General features: G+C 39.9%; 1 protein-coding gene across 3 annotated transcripts in view; it reads left to right on the top strand.

Moving 5' to 3' along the window:
- Nucleotides 1–16,246, top strand: part of LOC100378628 (ceramide kinase-like) — a 65,358-nt gene that overhangs the window by 7,972 nt on the left and 41,140 nt on the right. For all 3 annotated transcript variants that reach the window (XM_085496706.1, XM_085496708.1, XM_085496707.1), the window contains exons 5-8: nt 8–71; nt 339–484; nt 2,705–2,779; nt 14,464–14,616. In XM_085496706.1, the coding sequence (XP_085352832.1) occupies nt 8–71; nt 339–484; nt 2,705–2,779; nt 14,464–14,616 (438 nt within the window). The remainder of the gene's footprint in view (nt 1–7; nt 72–338; nt 485–2,704; nt 2,780–14,463; nt 14,617–16,246) is intronic.

Below are 16,246 nucleotides of genomic sequence, written 5' to 3'. Positions count from 1 at the left end.
CTTGTAGTGACTGAAAGATCAAATCACGCTAAAGATATTTTACAAGAAAAAGAGTTACACAAAATAGATGGGTAAGAAAAATCTCAGCTGTAACCCTTGGAATCACTTGTTTTGCTATGGACTTTGGAGTCGTGTGTTTTGCCAATTTGAACTGTATTTCAATGGTAATTTTCCATAAGATGAAACATTTTAAAAAGTACTACATCTAGGTAGTTGCAAGATTGCCTCTGTAGAACCGCTCACTCTGCAGTATGCACTCCTATTGTTCACTCATTAGAAAATCATGCATAAAATAATATTGTGTTTTTCTTACTGACAATCCAAATTCATGATTACAGTGTTATTAGTGTGAGTGGTGATGGCATGGCTAGTGAGGTGGTAAATGGGTTGTTATTAAGAGCACAGAAGGATGCTGGCATTAACTTCAATGATAAGAAATCTAAATTAGTGTCCTTATCTCACAGAGTGGGTATTATTCCTGCTGGTAAGTCACATTACCTTTCACTACATTGCGAGCTAGCTTAGTAATAAAATACGATTTGTTGTTTAGAAATTTTGTATATTATACACCTATTGTCAAGAAACGTTTTCATTCACTTACCCTGTATTTTGAGTTGCAACATAATGTTTAGTTTGGGTTGTAATTTGTGCATACTTAATATACATACGTTAGCCATTTTGTGCCACTCAAGAGATTTAAACTTAAAGGGGAACTGCTCAATCTCATGGATTGCACCAAGTGAAATCAGTTTACACCTCTATGCGTATACACACTACTCTTCCAGACTGCTAATATAAAAACTGGGAAAATACCTCTGGTCAAGGATGGTCAAGGTTTTCATATTGCTGTTGCAAGTCTGTAAAAAAACATGAATTTACTATTGCCCTAAAATTTCCATTAATATCCAAAAAATAGTTACGCGACAATGAAAAAGTTTACTATATATAATAAGTTGAGGTTATTACACAGAAATTCTGGTGATAAAATATAAAAAATTATGAGTAATAACAGGACGCCGCGACATCACAGACTTATCATGATGTACAGCCTAGCCTATATGTGCAAGGTTGGTATCGGATTGTATCTCGTGTAAGATTTGAGTTATTGTGGTCTAGCGGGTGAACGTGGGGTTCACTGTACAGTCAAAATCAATTGAGCGGCTAGAAAGATGAGAGCGTTTTGTCAAATTCATTTTACTCAATTTTAACGTCCCATCTACAGCGTTGTAATTATTACAAAATCGAGGTTGTTTCAATATATGGCGCCATAGAACGTGACTACTGGTTATGCAAGTAAAAACAAATGGACGTCTTGTTACTTACTTACTTACTTACTTACTTATGCATATCATCCTTCCTGGGACATAGGCCACCAACTAGATTTCTCCAACCAGGCCAGTCCTGTGCCAGGCGCTCCACTTCCCTCCAGGTATAGCCCAACCTCCGGACATCAGCCTCTAGGTCCTGTCGCCAGGTATTTCTTGGACGGCCCATTTCCTTTTGCCCTGTGGGCTCCAGCTGAGTGCCTACCTTATGATGTTTTGGGTTGGATTTTGAAGATTGTGTCCTAGCCATTGCCAGCGTATTATTTCCTGTTCTATGTTCATCTTGTTGAGTCATTTGCAATTTTGTTTTGATAGATAAAATCAAAAATCAAACTGATCTTATTTTCTTTCTGTCTCTCGATCATGTTGTTTATTATTATTGCACATTATATTACATATTATATTAAAAGAAACGATATTACATGTATGTATAACTTATTCAAATGAATTGTAATTTTAGGTAGCATATACTAGTAGTTAGTTGAGTTATGAGTCTGGCCCAAACCCCTCTCTCCACTGGTCTTTGGTTTCAAACATCGCTGTCTTACATCGTCATATGCCAATATTACCGATGGTTAGACAAACTGCGTAACGATAATGCTGTTTGTAAACCAACAAGCTTTGTAGACTGAATAAACATCTAGGGGATTTACATTTTCGTTTACTCAAACTGTGATCGACAGGCATTTTGCATACATTAGCCGGCATTTTAAACTCGTGATTTTTACTTGTTGCGTCACTTTTCGGCTGAAAACAACAATTTTTATACATCAAAAGCCCAACCAGACCAGTGTAATCACTAGCTACATATTCATGCCCCTGTAGAAATGTATTTGGAATCGCAGCTTGATCTCTAAATATTGTAAATGACACATTTCCCGGAGCTCCCGCCACAATGTGAGCGGCTTTGTTTGGATAGCATACTAAATGCGGTGGCAATCTTACCCCTATTTATAGTATTGGTTCCTCTTTAAATGCCCATTCTGACTATATATTTGACCTAGAACAAAGGTGACCCCAATTAAAGCTTTTTGCGAAGTGCCATGGGCAGAATAATAGAGGTGTAGCTGTTCAAATTCAAAACAAAGCTATTAAATATTCTAATTTTTGTGTGATTTGGACCCATGTTTTGATATGTTCCAAGTGAGATGAGATAACTATTGTACACAATGGAGGCTGAATGCAGATTTGGAAAATAAAAAACGTAAATTTGAATGAAAAATGTCATACATGTACTAACAAGGCTTTCATCGTTAATTTTGTGGTTCAGCTTAGGTTTACATTTTGATTCTTTGAGCCTTTGGTAAATAAATTAGTTGTGTCGCTGTTTATAATAAAATAAATTCAGATATGCTAATTAATATTTATTTGGATCATAGGATCAACAGATACAATTGTTCACAGTACAGTGGGCACCAGTGATCCAGTGACGTCAACTTTACATATTATACTAGGTAAGTTTAAAACTCCACTATAATCCAAGATAGCAGAGCAGAACTGATAGTATAGGTGTTTGTCATCAGTCATCCATCCGCCATTCATCATCCGTCCATCCATCATCCATGAACAATTTCATTTAGGACTTCTTCTTGAAAACTACCAGCTTAATTGCTTTGATGCTTGGACCACCGTCACATTTCTTCACTTTGTCACAATATTCTCAATTTTTCAGTGAATATTTCTGTCATTTATGGTAAAAAATGCTTCTTCAAGCTCAATGTACCATGCAGTGTAATTGCCATGATAACAACCATATAAAACACTAGTGCAAGAACACTACAATAACAATAACCATGTCAAATGTAATATCTCATCATTCAAAACATTATCAACTTTTTGTTTAGTTTTTAAAATCACTGTATTATATCATATATGAATGCCATGTAATAAGGCTGATTCAACCATACTGGCAATATATTGAAGATAATATTTGGTAATCGTAGTCCTAAATAACTATTAAAAATAGCTAGACGTTTCGAGCAATGGCTCTTTATCGATAGCATAGAAGCAAGTGTGATAACGTACAGGTAGAACATAGGAACGTAAGAACGCGCATGAACGATAAGTTAGAATCACAAAAAATTCCACAATAGAACAAATAACGCGTCTTAGGTAGTGAGCTCAACAAATGAGTTGAACTGTTTGTTAATACCATGGGGTTCTTTAGTTCCAAGGCGGAATATAGTTTCCTCCTCCACACGCCTGAGCTGATTTTCGTTGCCATTGACAACACATACACCAGAAATAGACATATCTGTAATATTATGTCCACTAGAATTAAAATGAAGTGAAACCGGATAATAACGATTTTTCTGTCTAGTTTGCCGTAGATGCTCAGCAAACCGATCACCCAGTCGACGAACTGTAGAACCAATATAAAGTTTCCCGCATCTAATACATGAAATGCAATATACAACATTCATAGTGATACAACTGAACGGATATTTGACCTCAACATCTCCCTTGGGACCAAATATACGATTAGTGTCTGTAATAAAAGGACAAGTATTACACCTAGGAAACTATATTCCGCCTTGGAACTAAAGAACCCCATGGTATTAACAAACAGTTCAACTCATTTGTTGAGCTCACTACCTAAGGCGCGTTATTTGTTCTATTGTGGAATTTTTTGTGATTCTAACTTATAGTTCATGCGCGTTCTTACGTTCCTATGTTCTACCTGTACGTTATCACACTTGCTTCTATGCTATCGATAAAGAGCCATTGCTCGAAACGTCTAGATATTTTTAATAGTTATTTAGGACTAGGATTACCAAATATTATCTTCAATATATCATACTTATCAGTCCGAGCAGCGTTTATTTATTTATAAACTACTATTATGGTTTTGGCAATAATGGAAAAGTTGACTCGGTTGAGTACTCTTAAAATTGTCAGCCATGTCAAAGCTGGTTGGTTTCTGTTAAAATTCTTAAATTGAATTAAGGCCTGGTTATTCTTGGTTTTATCAATCTATTTACTTATTCTGGTATCATATTCAATAAATTCACTACGTTCAATTACCCACCATAGACTCCGGTCAGTCAAAATGACTATTTTGAACTGTAGGCATTAATCTGTGATTCAGCCAATGGCAGAGAAATAAATCTAGGTCAGGGGAAGCCCATGACCTCAAGATTTTCCCTCACATCACAAACCACGTGTAGCCATATGGCTAAATACGTCACTTTTGTTTCTTCTCTGCGCCGTGCGGGTGAAACTATGCGGTCCAGCCTGGAAGCCTGCTTTTTCCTGTTTGAGTTTTAGCTGGGGTTGCTGCTGCCAACATCGTTGCTGGTAGGATAAGTTTTTAGCTCCGCTATATAGTATATAGTATTACTGATTGTCCTTCGGTGTTCGTCGTCTGCTGTCGGCGTTTCCGACGCCATCGTCGCCGTCGCTGTAAAACTTTCTAGGAAGGTACCGTTGGTGGTTCTCTCTCAGATTTGTTCATTACGTGTAGATACATTGTATGTTCAATTGTTTTATTTATAGTGAATATTTTTGTCATTTTTGGTCAAAAATGCTATTTTCGACTTCTTCTTGAAAACCGCTAGCCCAAATGGTTTGCTACTTGTTATGTAACTACCTTGGGTTGACCTATCTCAGATTTGTTCATTTCGTGATGATATCTTCATTTCTCTAATTTTGATGAATATTTTTGTCATTTTTGGCAAAAAATTATATTTTCGACTTCTTCTTGAAAACTGCTAGTTTGATTGCTTTGATATTGTATATGTAGGTACATCAGGTGGACCTCTGTCAGATTTGTTGATTTTGTGACGACATCTTTAATTGTCTAATTTTGATGAATTTTTTTGTAATTTTTGGTCAAAAAACGTTTTCAACTTCTTCTTGCTTTGTAACTTTATTTGTAGGTACCTTGGGTGAATCTCTGTCAGATTTGGTAATTTCATGACGATATCTTCAATTCTCTATTTTTAGCAAATATTTTCGTCATTGTTCATCAAAAAACATATTTTTGACTTGTCCTTCAAAACCAGTAGTCCAAATTCTTTTGTACACATGTAGCTTGGGTAGACCTCTATTAGATTTGTCCATTTCGTAAAGATATCTTCAATTCTCTACTTTTAGTGAAATATTCTCTGCAACAAAATCAAGAAAGTTGGTGTCTTGCGGCTAGCATTAAATTTAAATTGCTTCTAAGTCATTGCTTTCAGAGCATGCATCACATGCCCCCTTGTGTATGTATATTTTTTACAACAAAGAAAAAAACTTGACGACACAAATTTTACCTTCGTTTGTTAGTCACCGTTCAGGCGCAGCCTGAAAAAGGGGACTTTATAATTCAGGTTTTGTCATATTCCATTTTCCGCTTTCCGTCTCCAACATTTTCTCCGAAATTCTACAGCAGACATAAGTGAAACTTGGCAGGTTGATGAACAAATCTCTGCCGAGTATGCACGTAATTTTTTTTTCCAGATCTGAAAATCCCAAATGGGTCTTTTTCATGATTTTCATCAAAAATTACCTCTCCCTGCAACATTGACAGAATGACTGCGCATGCTCAGAATAAATTAATTACTGTAAAATATTTTCGCTTGCAACTTTTTTTCGCTATTTTTCGCTGAAGGAATGTTTCACTTAAAATAAAGTTCAGCGAATATACTCTTTTTCCCATATTTTACAGTCAACTTGTCAAAAGTCAATGAAAATAAATTCAATACAAAACTCTCAGAAAAAGTTTGTTCAGCGAATGATAATTCCAGCTGAAATGAAGTATTTAACAGTAGATTAGATCTGTGAGTAACACTGCTGTTATTACGGCACGTGATTTCTCCATTGCATGCAATTTATTATAGTACTGTTTATACATGTATTCTGATCGGCTAGTTACTAGAAGAACTAGTAACCTTATTTGATTTCAAGAACTTCAAGAAGGCGACAAAAGAGACGTGTTTGCAAAGGTAAGTTCTCCAGTTTATTGGGGTACGATTGGTGTACATTTCGTGACGTACGGACGTGAATATTATGATGATTGCCAGCTTTATATTCTTGTGAAAAGCCAAAAACAATTGTCTCCAATCTATGAAACTAGTTTGTAAATTTTATACCCTGTCAAATTATTGTACACAAACGATTAATTAATAAGTTGAATTTTACTTCCAATTCATAAAAATTCATCGAATTTATTGTTTGTACGTTATTATACTTATTACTGAATAATAATCAACAATTGCAATACTTCGAAAACAAGTAAGTTATTCACTTGCGAAACACAGAATGACCAGATTGTGCTACCATGATCATTTGCTACCGGTACTAACCACTAAGCAATGTATTCGTGTTTGTATTTATTCGAAACTTGTTTTAGAACATACTTTACTTTGCGTTATCAACAAAATTATAAAAAAATAATGCATATTACATTTTTTACAATTTCAGCATTTCGCGATGCCTATTTTAGAACCAAAATATGTCCTTTCACTCTTCTCTGCGTGTGACACCTAAACCATAGATTTTATAAGTACATGTTATTATGTAATTCATTATGAAAACTGAATTAAATTAAATGTGATCTTATTTTTAATTGTTTGAACAGAATTATATCGGTAATGACGTTTTCATCCAATATTAATTGTGCAATTGTTAAAATGCCTACCTACACATTTATTGTTTTTGTTTCTGTTGCCCTAAAATAAACATTTGTAAAAAAAAAAATCTAAAATTCATGCTTGATTAAAATTGAACAAAAAAAGATGTGGCCATGTCCTGTAAAGTAAAACTGACGAAGTCATTTAAGTGCCATACAACTATCAACTGTGGAAAACTTGTATGTTATTGAAAATCTTTATCTAATTAATATAACATTTGAAATGGCGTAATTGTGCAAAATATTCTCAAGCAATTGGTCTTCTGGTGGCACTACCTAATCGCGATCTTAGCTTACTAAGTGATGATGGTGGTTGAAATGGAAAACTGAATACAAAAATCCAGTAACATCTCAAACGAATTTCTGTCTGCTGTGAATGCATGTTTCGTTGCATCAAATTAAAAACCAAATTTTTTTAATGAAGCGATTGACCAATAAAAAATGTGGTTTTATGTATCAGGTCATTGAATGTATCCAAAAACATGGTACCAATGAAGGTTTATCAATCTAGCGTATTGTCTTGTTCTTTTTTAATCCTACATTTCAGTTACTAGAATTTATACTCCTATAATTCGACCACTCAAAATACGCCTCTGATAGTTCGACCACTCAAAAAAAAAAGTTTTGTTTTTCTTCTAATAATTCGTCCACTCCCAAAAACAATTATTTTTTCATGTTCGAAATGCTAGAAGAATACAAAACTACTGTGATTGCAGGGCCACTACTGTAGGGCCATTGTCCATTTGTTCGCCTGATCAACATGGTGTTATACATGGGGCTGATATTGAATCACAGTGAGTAAAATCTTGTGATACTAATCTCTAGAATCAACTCAGATTGGTACATATGTCTTATGAACCCACATGTGTTCTTTCAAAGATATCTTTGACTATACTCATTTTAAACTCTATCTTTTTTTTTTTTTACAGTGGTGTTGTGAACTGCTTCAATTTTGCAAGGCAATTTTTTCTGGGTTGCTACAACATAGAGTGTCAGGGTTTATTGAAATATGTTGTACACAAATTCCATAAAATCCTGAACATATCTAGAAGTGAAAATTAAATGGTTTACAGTATTTTATACGCATTATTAATGATTGAAATGCAATAATATCACTGCACTAAGAAGGCTTCAAATAATTATTGTTACTTCTCCATTGAAGGTTTAGAGCACAATAACCCTTATCGCTACTGGCTTCCTTAATTATTACATGTACTTGCTCTGAAAACATTGATTTTACAATTGTTTAACAATTAACAGATGTTGTTCTATGTACAATGAATACATTTTAAATAATATAAACCTTACTGTGTTAATAACATTGTATTTGACAACATGATAATGATTCTGATGCCCAGTTGTGATGTTGAAACAAACCCAGGTCCTGGTAATATGAACATTACAAATGCAAAACATAGAGCAGCATTGACAAAATTGAAAATTAGTGCCCTTAATTTATAAATAGAGAAAGGACGATACTAAAAGCTTCTTGCAGTGGTAGAAAGTGCACTGCTTGCGACCAAAATGAGATTGAAGATGAAATGCATTTCTTACTTGAATGCTGGTTGTATGAAATGAGAGAACTGAAATATTGAAGGAAATAAATTTAATACATTGCAACAACACAAATACCAATAAAAAAAAAATTTAGCCCTTCCATTTTGTTACTTCATCGGTTTTTCATCTTTATTGTAATTTACTCAATATCCAAATAAGCATACGATTATGCAATAAAGATTATTATTATTATTATACTAAGATCTGAATTAACAAAGAAGTCATGTACTTCAAGGTTCACTCAGTTTTATGAATGCAGTTTCTTGAGCATACATGTATGACAAATAGTTTTGTTGCACTTGTGTACTCTGAGATTCTGAACATGGATCAGTGGAAGTTTTTAGTTGTCAGTACAAAACTAGATTATGGGAAATCACTTTATGATGAGTTGTACCCACGTAGAGTACATATTCATTCACCTGTTTGCAGATGTTTCTTGTACTATTTTATAATCAAATAACGGGGACCGTGACATTCATGTCTTGTTTTCTTTGTATCAGCTTTCAACTGTAATTCGTCTCCCTCATGCATGTCGTGTTCATTTTTATGTTTTACTAATGTATTTAAAAATGGATAGATGTAATGACAGCACCAGAGGCTCGCCACTGGTTTTATCTCCTCAATTTTCGAGGCGACTGTTCTGTGGTTATAATTGGAATTTACCAGCATGGAACCCGCATCGACAATGCTATTTTGGACGTGATTGTGTGCGGGGTACAGGGTTTTTGCCTTGAAGGCGTGTGTATTCACTAGAATTATGAGGCCTGAGATGTTTTCCAGAGCCATGCAAAATCGCTGAGACTGACCGAATCGCTCTTATTTCACAGCAAGGTCGTGCGTCCTCGCACTCGTCTACTGGTACCTCGTACCTCAAAAGACATGGTTCTTCCCAGGAACCCCCAGTTCTCCACCCTGACCTCGGGCACTGAATACCAACGGGGATGCTGGCAGCCAAGCCTCCAATTTTGGGGCAGAGCATTTGGGACAGGACAGCCGTTGTGCCCTTTCTGCGATCAGCCAGCAAGGATTCGCTGTACAGAACCAGAATCAGAAATTTACCCTTGAATCCAGGCTCCGCCGTGGGTATCGACTTCCTTCCTTGCGACCCACAGGCGTTCCCGGAGGGGACTGACCCTGTCATTAGACACTCAGTTGAACACGCTCTTGCTCACATTTTTTGAAGGGAAGCAGTTCATCCACATCAGATACAGTAGGTAACCTCGGCCGGTCCCTCAGAGTCATCCGTCCGTAATGACTCGGTGAGCCATGCCACTAGGGTGATACGAGTTATCATCGACCCTATTGATAAGGTGCACATACCACCACCCTCGTTCCTAGAAAGCAACCACTCACTGTTGCTTCAACACTTATAGGAACACAGGCACAGGGATCCAAATTATCCTCGTCGCCACGTTTCCCCTGGTCCGGCCGAATGCTAAGCATGGCGGAGGGCGCGCAGAAAATGTTGATGGGCAGATGTTGGTCAGCCACAGAGGAGATAACGCCTATGGCCCTCCGGGTTGGGTAATCTTATGCAAAACTCTCTCCGCTAGGCCAAACCATACCTGGTCGGTGTTGTTTCGGGATCAGACCCCAGAGTGTGAGATGAGATCAAACGCCCCTGACTGGATCCAAGGGCTCCTTCCCCAGACCCCAGTATCACGAATTTCCATTTGGCGAACCGGGTAAAGGGGGATGGTCGCATTCCATGGGGGTCATCTTCATAATCCGAGACTATCCATCCGGCCCCATGGGCAGAGTTGCTGGAGTGCATTATTGTGCGTGCACCGGACTCTGAGACCCCGAAGGCTGAACGCACCAACCTCCTAGACCAGACGACACCCCAATTGGTGGACCGCTGCACAGCTACGTGCAACATCCCCCCAGTGTCACCTGGCTCTCCTGGCCGGGGCAACTACTGTGCATTGAGACACGGTCTTAGACGCATGTGTTTTCGTCAGCGAACTGAGTCTCAGTTATGCAGATATATATATATATATCTGATGGAGAGATGGCGGGCACAGTCTCGGACAAATGCAATGAGCCATATGGTTCAGGTCAAATCCACGAGCCAGTTGGCCACTGCCAAGTGTAAACGAAAGGCACCCCAAGCGCAGAGAACACAACGCCCTAAGTGCTCATATCCTTCCGCGGGAGGGAAGAGTGGCGGCGCGCCTCCATGGAGAGAGGACCAGGTGGTGGTTCCACATCCTCCCGGGGCAGTCATCCACCCTGGCAGCAGGGCAAGCATGTTTGACGCTTACCTCTGCAACGGGGAGCGGGGGGTGGGTTGGGTTGATGAGCATACGTTCGGCGAGAGGCCAGGTCACAACTTAATGTCTACTTCAGGCCTCGTGGGGACTCACCTCATGTCCCAGTCACACACAGATTGCGCCGGTGTATTCTGGTTTAGAGGCAGCGGGTGATCGATCCCTGGACTTTTGGACTTAGACAGACTATATCAGTATGTAGGCAGACCGAATCAGTACGTGCTCTTCGATAGGTTCCGCATGGAGACGCCATGCACCGTTCTTTTCTCCATCCACCGTTTTCGACTGGCTAGCCTCACTAGACTTAAGCGGGGCCCACCTGCACATACCGATGCACCCGGTGAGTTGCCATCTCCTTTGAGTTGCCCAGCTGGGCCAAGTATTTGAATTTCGGGAGCCCCCTCTTTGGGTTATGCACAGCCCCCTACGTTTCACCAGAATGGATGGAACGCCGGTACACATCAATCCATACCTAGACGACTGGTTATTACATAACCCAAACAAGGGGTTATTAGCTTAGCAAGTAAGGCTAATACAGGATTTACTTCACCAGTTGGGCTCTTTAGTAAATCAGACAAAGTCTCATCCCTACCCAACACAACAGTTCGTGTTTCTGGGCATGGAGTTCAACACAGAGGTAGGCTTGGTACATCTATTCGAAGCACGTTGCCTGGTGCTAGCAACCTAGCCGAACACCTAGTCAGCGTTCCCTCAGTGTTCCTCCAAGAACTAATGCGGATCATCGGAATGATGACCTTGGTTTGAAGGGTAGTTCCCCAGGCTGCATTACACAGCTACTCGGTACAATGCATGTTTTGCTACAACACCAAGCACACATACAGGAACTGTTTTTCTCAGACTAAGCAAAGGAAGTCCTGCCCTGGTGGTTGTCAATGGCCTACCTCTGGCAGGGGGTCTCTTTGGACCCACTCGCCACAACCGTGACTCTGGTAACAGATGCCTTCCTCAAAGACTGTGGAGTGCATCTATTGGACGAACAAGCCCAAGGTATATGGCCCATGCATTGGTTTCGGGACCGTCATATCAACAGGCTTGAACTGAAAGCAGTGCACTTGGCACTACCACACTTTCTGCTTGTAGTTCGAGACCACAGAGTCCTGCTCCGCACAGACAACACAGCAGTGGTCTCCATGTACAAGGAGGGGGGATGCGTCTCCATTGTTGTCAGTCCTAGCAGAGGAAGTTCTTCTTTGGTGCCTGGAATACTATGTGGAGCACACCACCTTCCAGGGGTTAGGAACACTCTGGCAGACGCTTTTTCATGCGGGTCTTCGCCTCCAGGACACGGAGTGACAGATACCCCAGTGGGTAGCCTCCAAGCTGTTTTGGCTGTGGGATGGCCCAAAGATAGACTTGTTTACCTTTCCCTGGAACGCCAAGCTCCCGACGTACATCCTTGTCGCCCCGTGGACCCACATAGATCTGTACGCCTTCCTTTCTTCCCGCTAGTTCACCGGGTACCGGAAAAAACTTCGACAGGTGCACAGCTGCATATTGTCATTGGTCACACCCAATTGGCAAACCAAGGACTGGTTCCCATTTTTGTTGGAAATGCTAGTTGAAACACTAGTAGTGCTTCCGAACTTACCGGACCTGCCGTACCAACTGGACGGCGCACTACCAAGGAGCCCAGCGGTGTATCACTTACACGCATGGAGGCTCTCAGTAGACTCACTCAGACAAAAGTCTTGTCTGAGCGGGCTGCCAACGTCCTGGGCAGGGTAAACAGGGATTCTACCAACACTGCCTCCAACTCGAGGTGGCGAGCATACACGGATGGGTGAATCGGAAGGAAGATTGATCCATGCCATCCCTCTGTTGGCCAGGTAGCAGACTCCTTCGTCCACCTGTTTGACGAAGTGGGTTTGTCCTACGCAGCGATTGTTGGCTACAGGTTGGCCTTGTCCTGCACCATTGAGAATGCTTTGGAAACAAGACTAGCCGATTGTCCTATTATTAGGAGACTGTTTACTGCTTTCCTAATCATAGGCCAGGACCCTGAAAAAGGGAACCACCAAACTGGAATTTGTCAGTTGTGTTGTCCGCTCTAAGCAGGCTGCCCTTTGTGCCTCTCCAATCATCACCACTCAAATTTTTGAAATGGAAAACTGTCTTCCTACTGGCCCTCGCCTCAGGTAGACATCGGTCAGAACTGGGGGCATTGTCCTTCTCGGACGATATACCGCCTTTATGGACAATCAAGTTGTGCTAAAGACACGAATCAGGTTTCTCGCCAAGAACCAAATCCCAGGACACGATCCCCAGCTGATCATCATCCCCCAACTGTCAAACATTGTCGGCCCGGAGAATCAGGAGGAATTGCTTCTCGGCTCGGTTCAAGCACTGAGTTGCTACGAAAACCGTACTAGAGATTCAAGATGGGGTGCCAAGCACATGCTTTTGTGTTACAGCCAAAGCAAGCAAGACAGGCCAGCCTCCCGACTTCCATCGCCAGGTGGATTACTGCGACTGTGTTAGAAGTCTATAGTTTCTCGACACAGAAATTGCAGAGACACCAATTACGAGCGCATGAGGTCTGTGCGATTGCTAACTCACTAGCACTAGCGTTAGGTGCCCCCCCTCGAACTTTGACTGAGGGCAGGCTTCTGGAGAACACAGAACGTCTTTATCAACTACCACCTGAGATATACTCAATCCATTGAGGAGGTTCTCTTCAGGATGGGTCCCGTCATAGCGGGTCAGACTTTGGTTACTGACCCAGCCTGAAACGACTGCAGGGGTCTCTGTGCATAAACGATAAGTCAATCTCAGCAATTTTGCGGACAGAATTCTACCTTTTGCACCCCCTGGAATTACCAGGTCTCGCTTTCAGCCTATGCCCTCATGCAGAACTGTTTCGGTCTCTATTTCAAGCTAGTGACTCCAGAATTGAGGTCGTGGTCTAGCATTCTCGGGCCCACCGCACCCCGTCACCGTGGCAAAATCTTGGCTCTTGCACTGGGGACTGCACAGGCAAGATGAGACACCATTTCCAGTATTGGTCTTAACTAGGTGGTAGTCTATTACTGGAGAGCATTATCTTAGACTGGGACACACTTTTTATCACTTTTTGTTTACTCGGAAACCCGCCACCTATCGGCGTCTGACTCTGCCTATAGTTTAAAATAGTCATTTTGACTGACCGGAGTCTATGGTGGGTAATTGAACTTAGTGAATTTAGGCAGAGGGTTCTCTGAACCTGCCTATTCACATAATTCATACCCACTATAGACTCCGGGTCCTCCAACCACCCCACTCTTTCCGTAGCGTTGGCTTAGTCCTCGGCGTGGAGAAAGAAAGAACCAAAAGTGACGTATTTTGCCTTATGGCTACGCCTCATGGCCTCGGTCACGTGGTTTATGATGTGAGGGAAAATCTTGAGGTCATAGGGACCTGACCTAGATTTATTTCTCTGTCATTGGCTGAATCGCAGATTAATGCCTACAGTTCAAAATAGTCATTTTGACTGACCAGAGTCTATGAGTCTATGAAAACCCGTTGCCTAAAACAGTTTGAACTAGATGCATGCCGTTATCGACAAAAAGTTGTTTTCAAATTAAAGGCCAGCGGAGTACACTTGTGGGTGCCTATGGGACCCATCGGCTTGATGCGAAACCTAATGTCAAGGAGTCTCAAATGGAAGTGACATATTTGCTCTGATTGTGTTTGTTTTTAGGTGACAGCCAGCCATTAGATGTATGTTCTGTACACAATAGAGATGAGTTACTACAGTATACCATGTCATTTGTTGGTTATGGTTTTTTTGGTGATCTTTTAAAGGACAGCGAAAGACATCGATGGATGGGACCAACAAGATATGATTTCTCTGGTAAATGGAAAATTTATCTCAAAATCTGGTATGAGTGGTATTGGTAAACTAATACACATTCAGTCTGGTATGAGTGGTATTGGTAAACTAATACACATTCAGTCTGGTATGAGTGGTATTGGTAAACTAATACATATTCAGTCTGGTATGAGTGGTATTGGTAAACTAATACACATTCAGTCTGGTATGAGTGGTATTAGTAAACTAATACACATTCAGACTGGTATGAGTGGTATTGGTAAACTAATACACATTCAGTCTGGTATGAGTGGTATTGATAAACTAATACACATTCAGTCTGATATGAGTGGTATTGGTAAAGTAATAAACATTCAGTCTGGTATGAGTGGTATTGGTAAACTAATACACATTCAGTCTGGTATGGGTGGTATTGGTAAACTAATACACATTCAGTCTGGTATGAGTGGTATTGGTAAACTAATACACATTCAGTCTGATATGAGTGGTATTGGTAAAGTAATAAACATTCAGTCTGGTATGAGTGGTATTGGTAAACTAATACACATTCAGTCTGATATGAGTGGTATTGGTAAACTAATACACATTCAGTCTGGTATGAGTGGTATTAGTAAACTAATACACATTCAGTCTGGTATGAGTGGTATTGGTAAACTAATACACATTCAGTCTGCTATGAGTGGTATTGGTAAACTAATACACATTCAGTCTGATATGAGTGGTATTGGTAAACTAATACACATTCAGTCTGGTATGAGTGATATTGGTAAACTAATACACATTCAGTCTGGTATGAGTGGTATTGGTAAACTAATACACATTCAGTATGAGTGGTATTGGTAAACTAATACACATTCAGTCTGGTATGAGTGGTTTTGGTAAACTAATACACATTCAGTCTGGTATGAGTGGTATTGGTAAACTAATACACATTCAGTCTGGTATGAGTGGTATTGGTAAACTAATACACATTCAGTCTGGTATGAGTGGTATTGGTGAACTAATACACATTCAGTCTGGTATGAGTGGTATTACTAAACTAATACACACTCAGTCTGGTATGAGTAGTATTAGTAAACTAATACACATTCAGTCTGGTATGAGTGGTATTGGTAAACTAATACACATTCACTCTGGTATGAGTGGTATTGGTAAACTAATACACATTCAGTCTGGTATGAGTGGTATTGGTAAACTAATACACATTCAGTCTGGTATGAGTGGTATTGGTAAAGTAATACACATTCAGTCTGGTATGAGTGGTATTACTAAACTAATACACACTCAGTCTGGTAATGGTATGAGTAGTATTAGTAAAGTAATAAACATTCAGTCTGGTATGAGTGGTATTGGTAAAGTAATAAACATTCAGTCTGGTATGAGTGGTATTGGTAAAGTAATAAACATTCAGTCTGGTATGAGTGGTATTGGTAAACTAATACACATTCAGTCTGGTATGGGTGGTATTGGTAAACTAATACACATTCAGTCTGGTATGAGTGGTATTGGTAAACTAATACACATTCAGTCTGATATGAGTGGTATTGGTAAAGTAATAAACATTCAGTCTGGTATGAGTGGTATTGGTAAACTAATACACATTCAGTCTGATATGAGTGGTATTGGTAAACTAATACACATTCAGTCTGGT

This window comes from Saccoglossus kowalevskii, chromosome 3, assembly GCF_978046115.1.
Source record: "Saccoglossus kowalevskii chromosome 3, keSacKowa6.1, whole genome shotgun sequence".
NCBI lineage: Eukaryota > Metazoa > Hemichordata > Enteropneusta > Harrimaniidae > Saccoglossus > Saccoglossus kowalevskii.
This window is presented reverse-complemented; position numbering and strand designations above follow the sequence as displayed.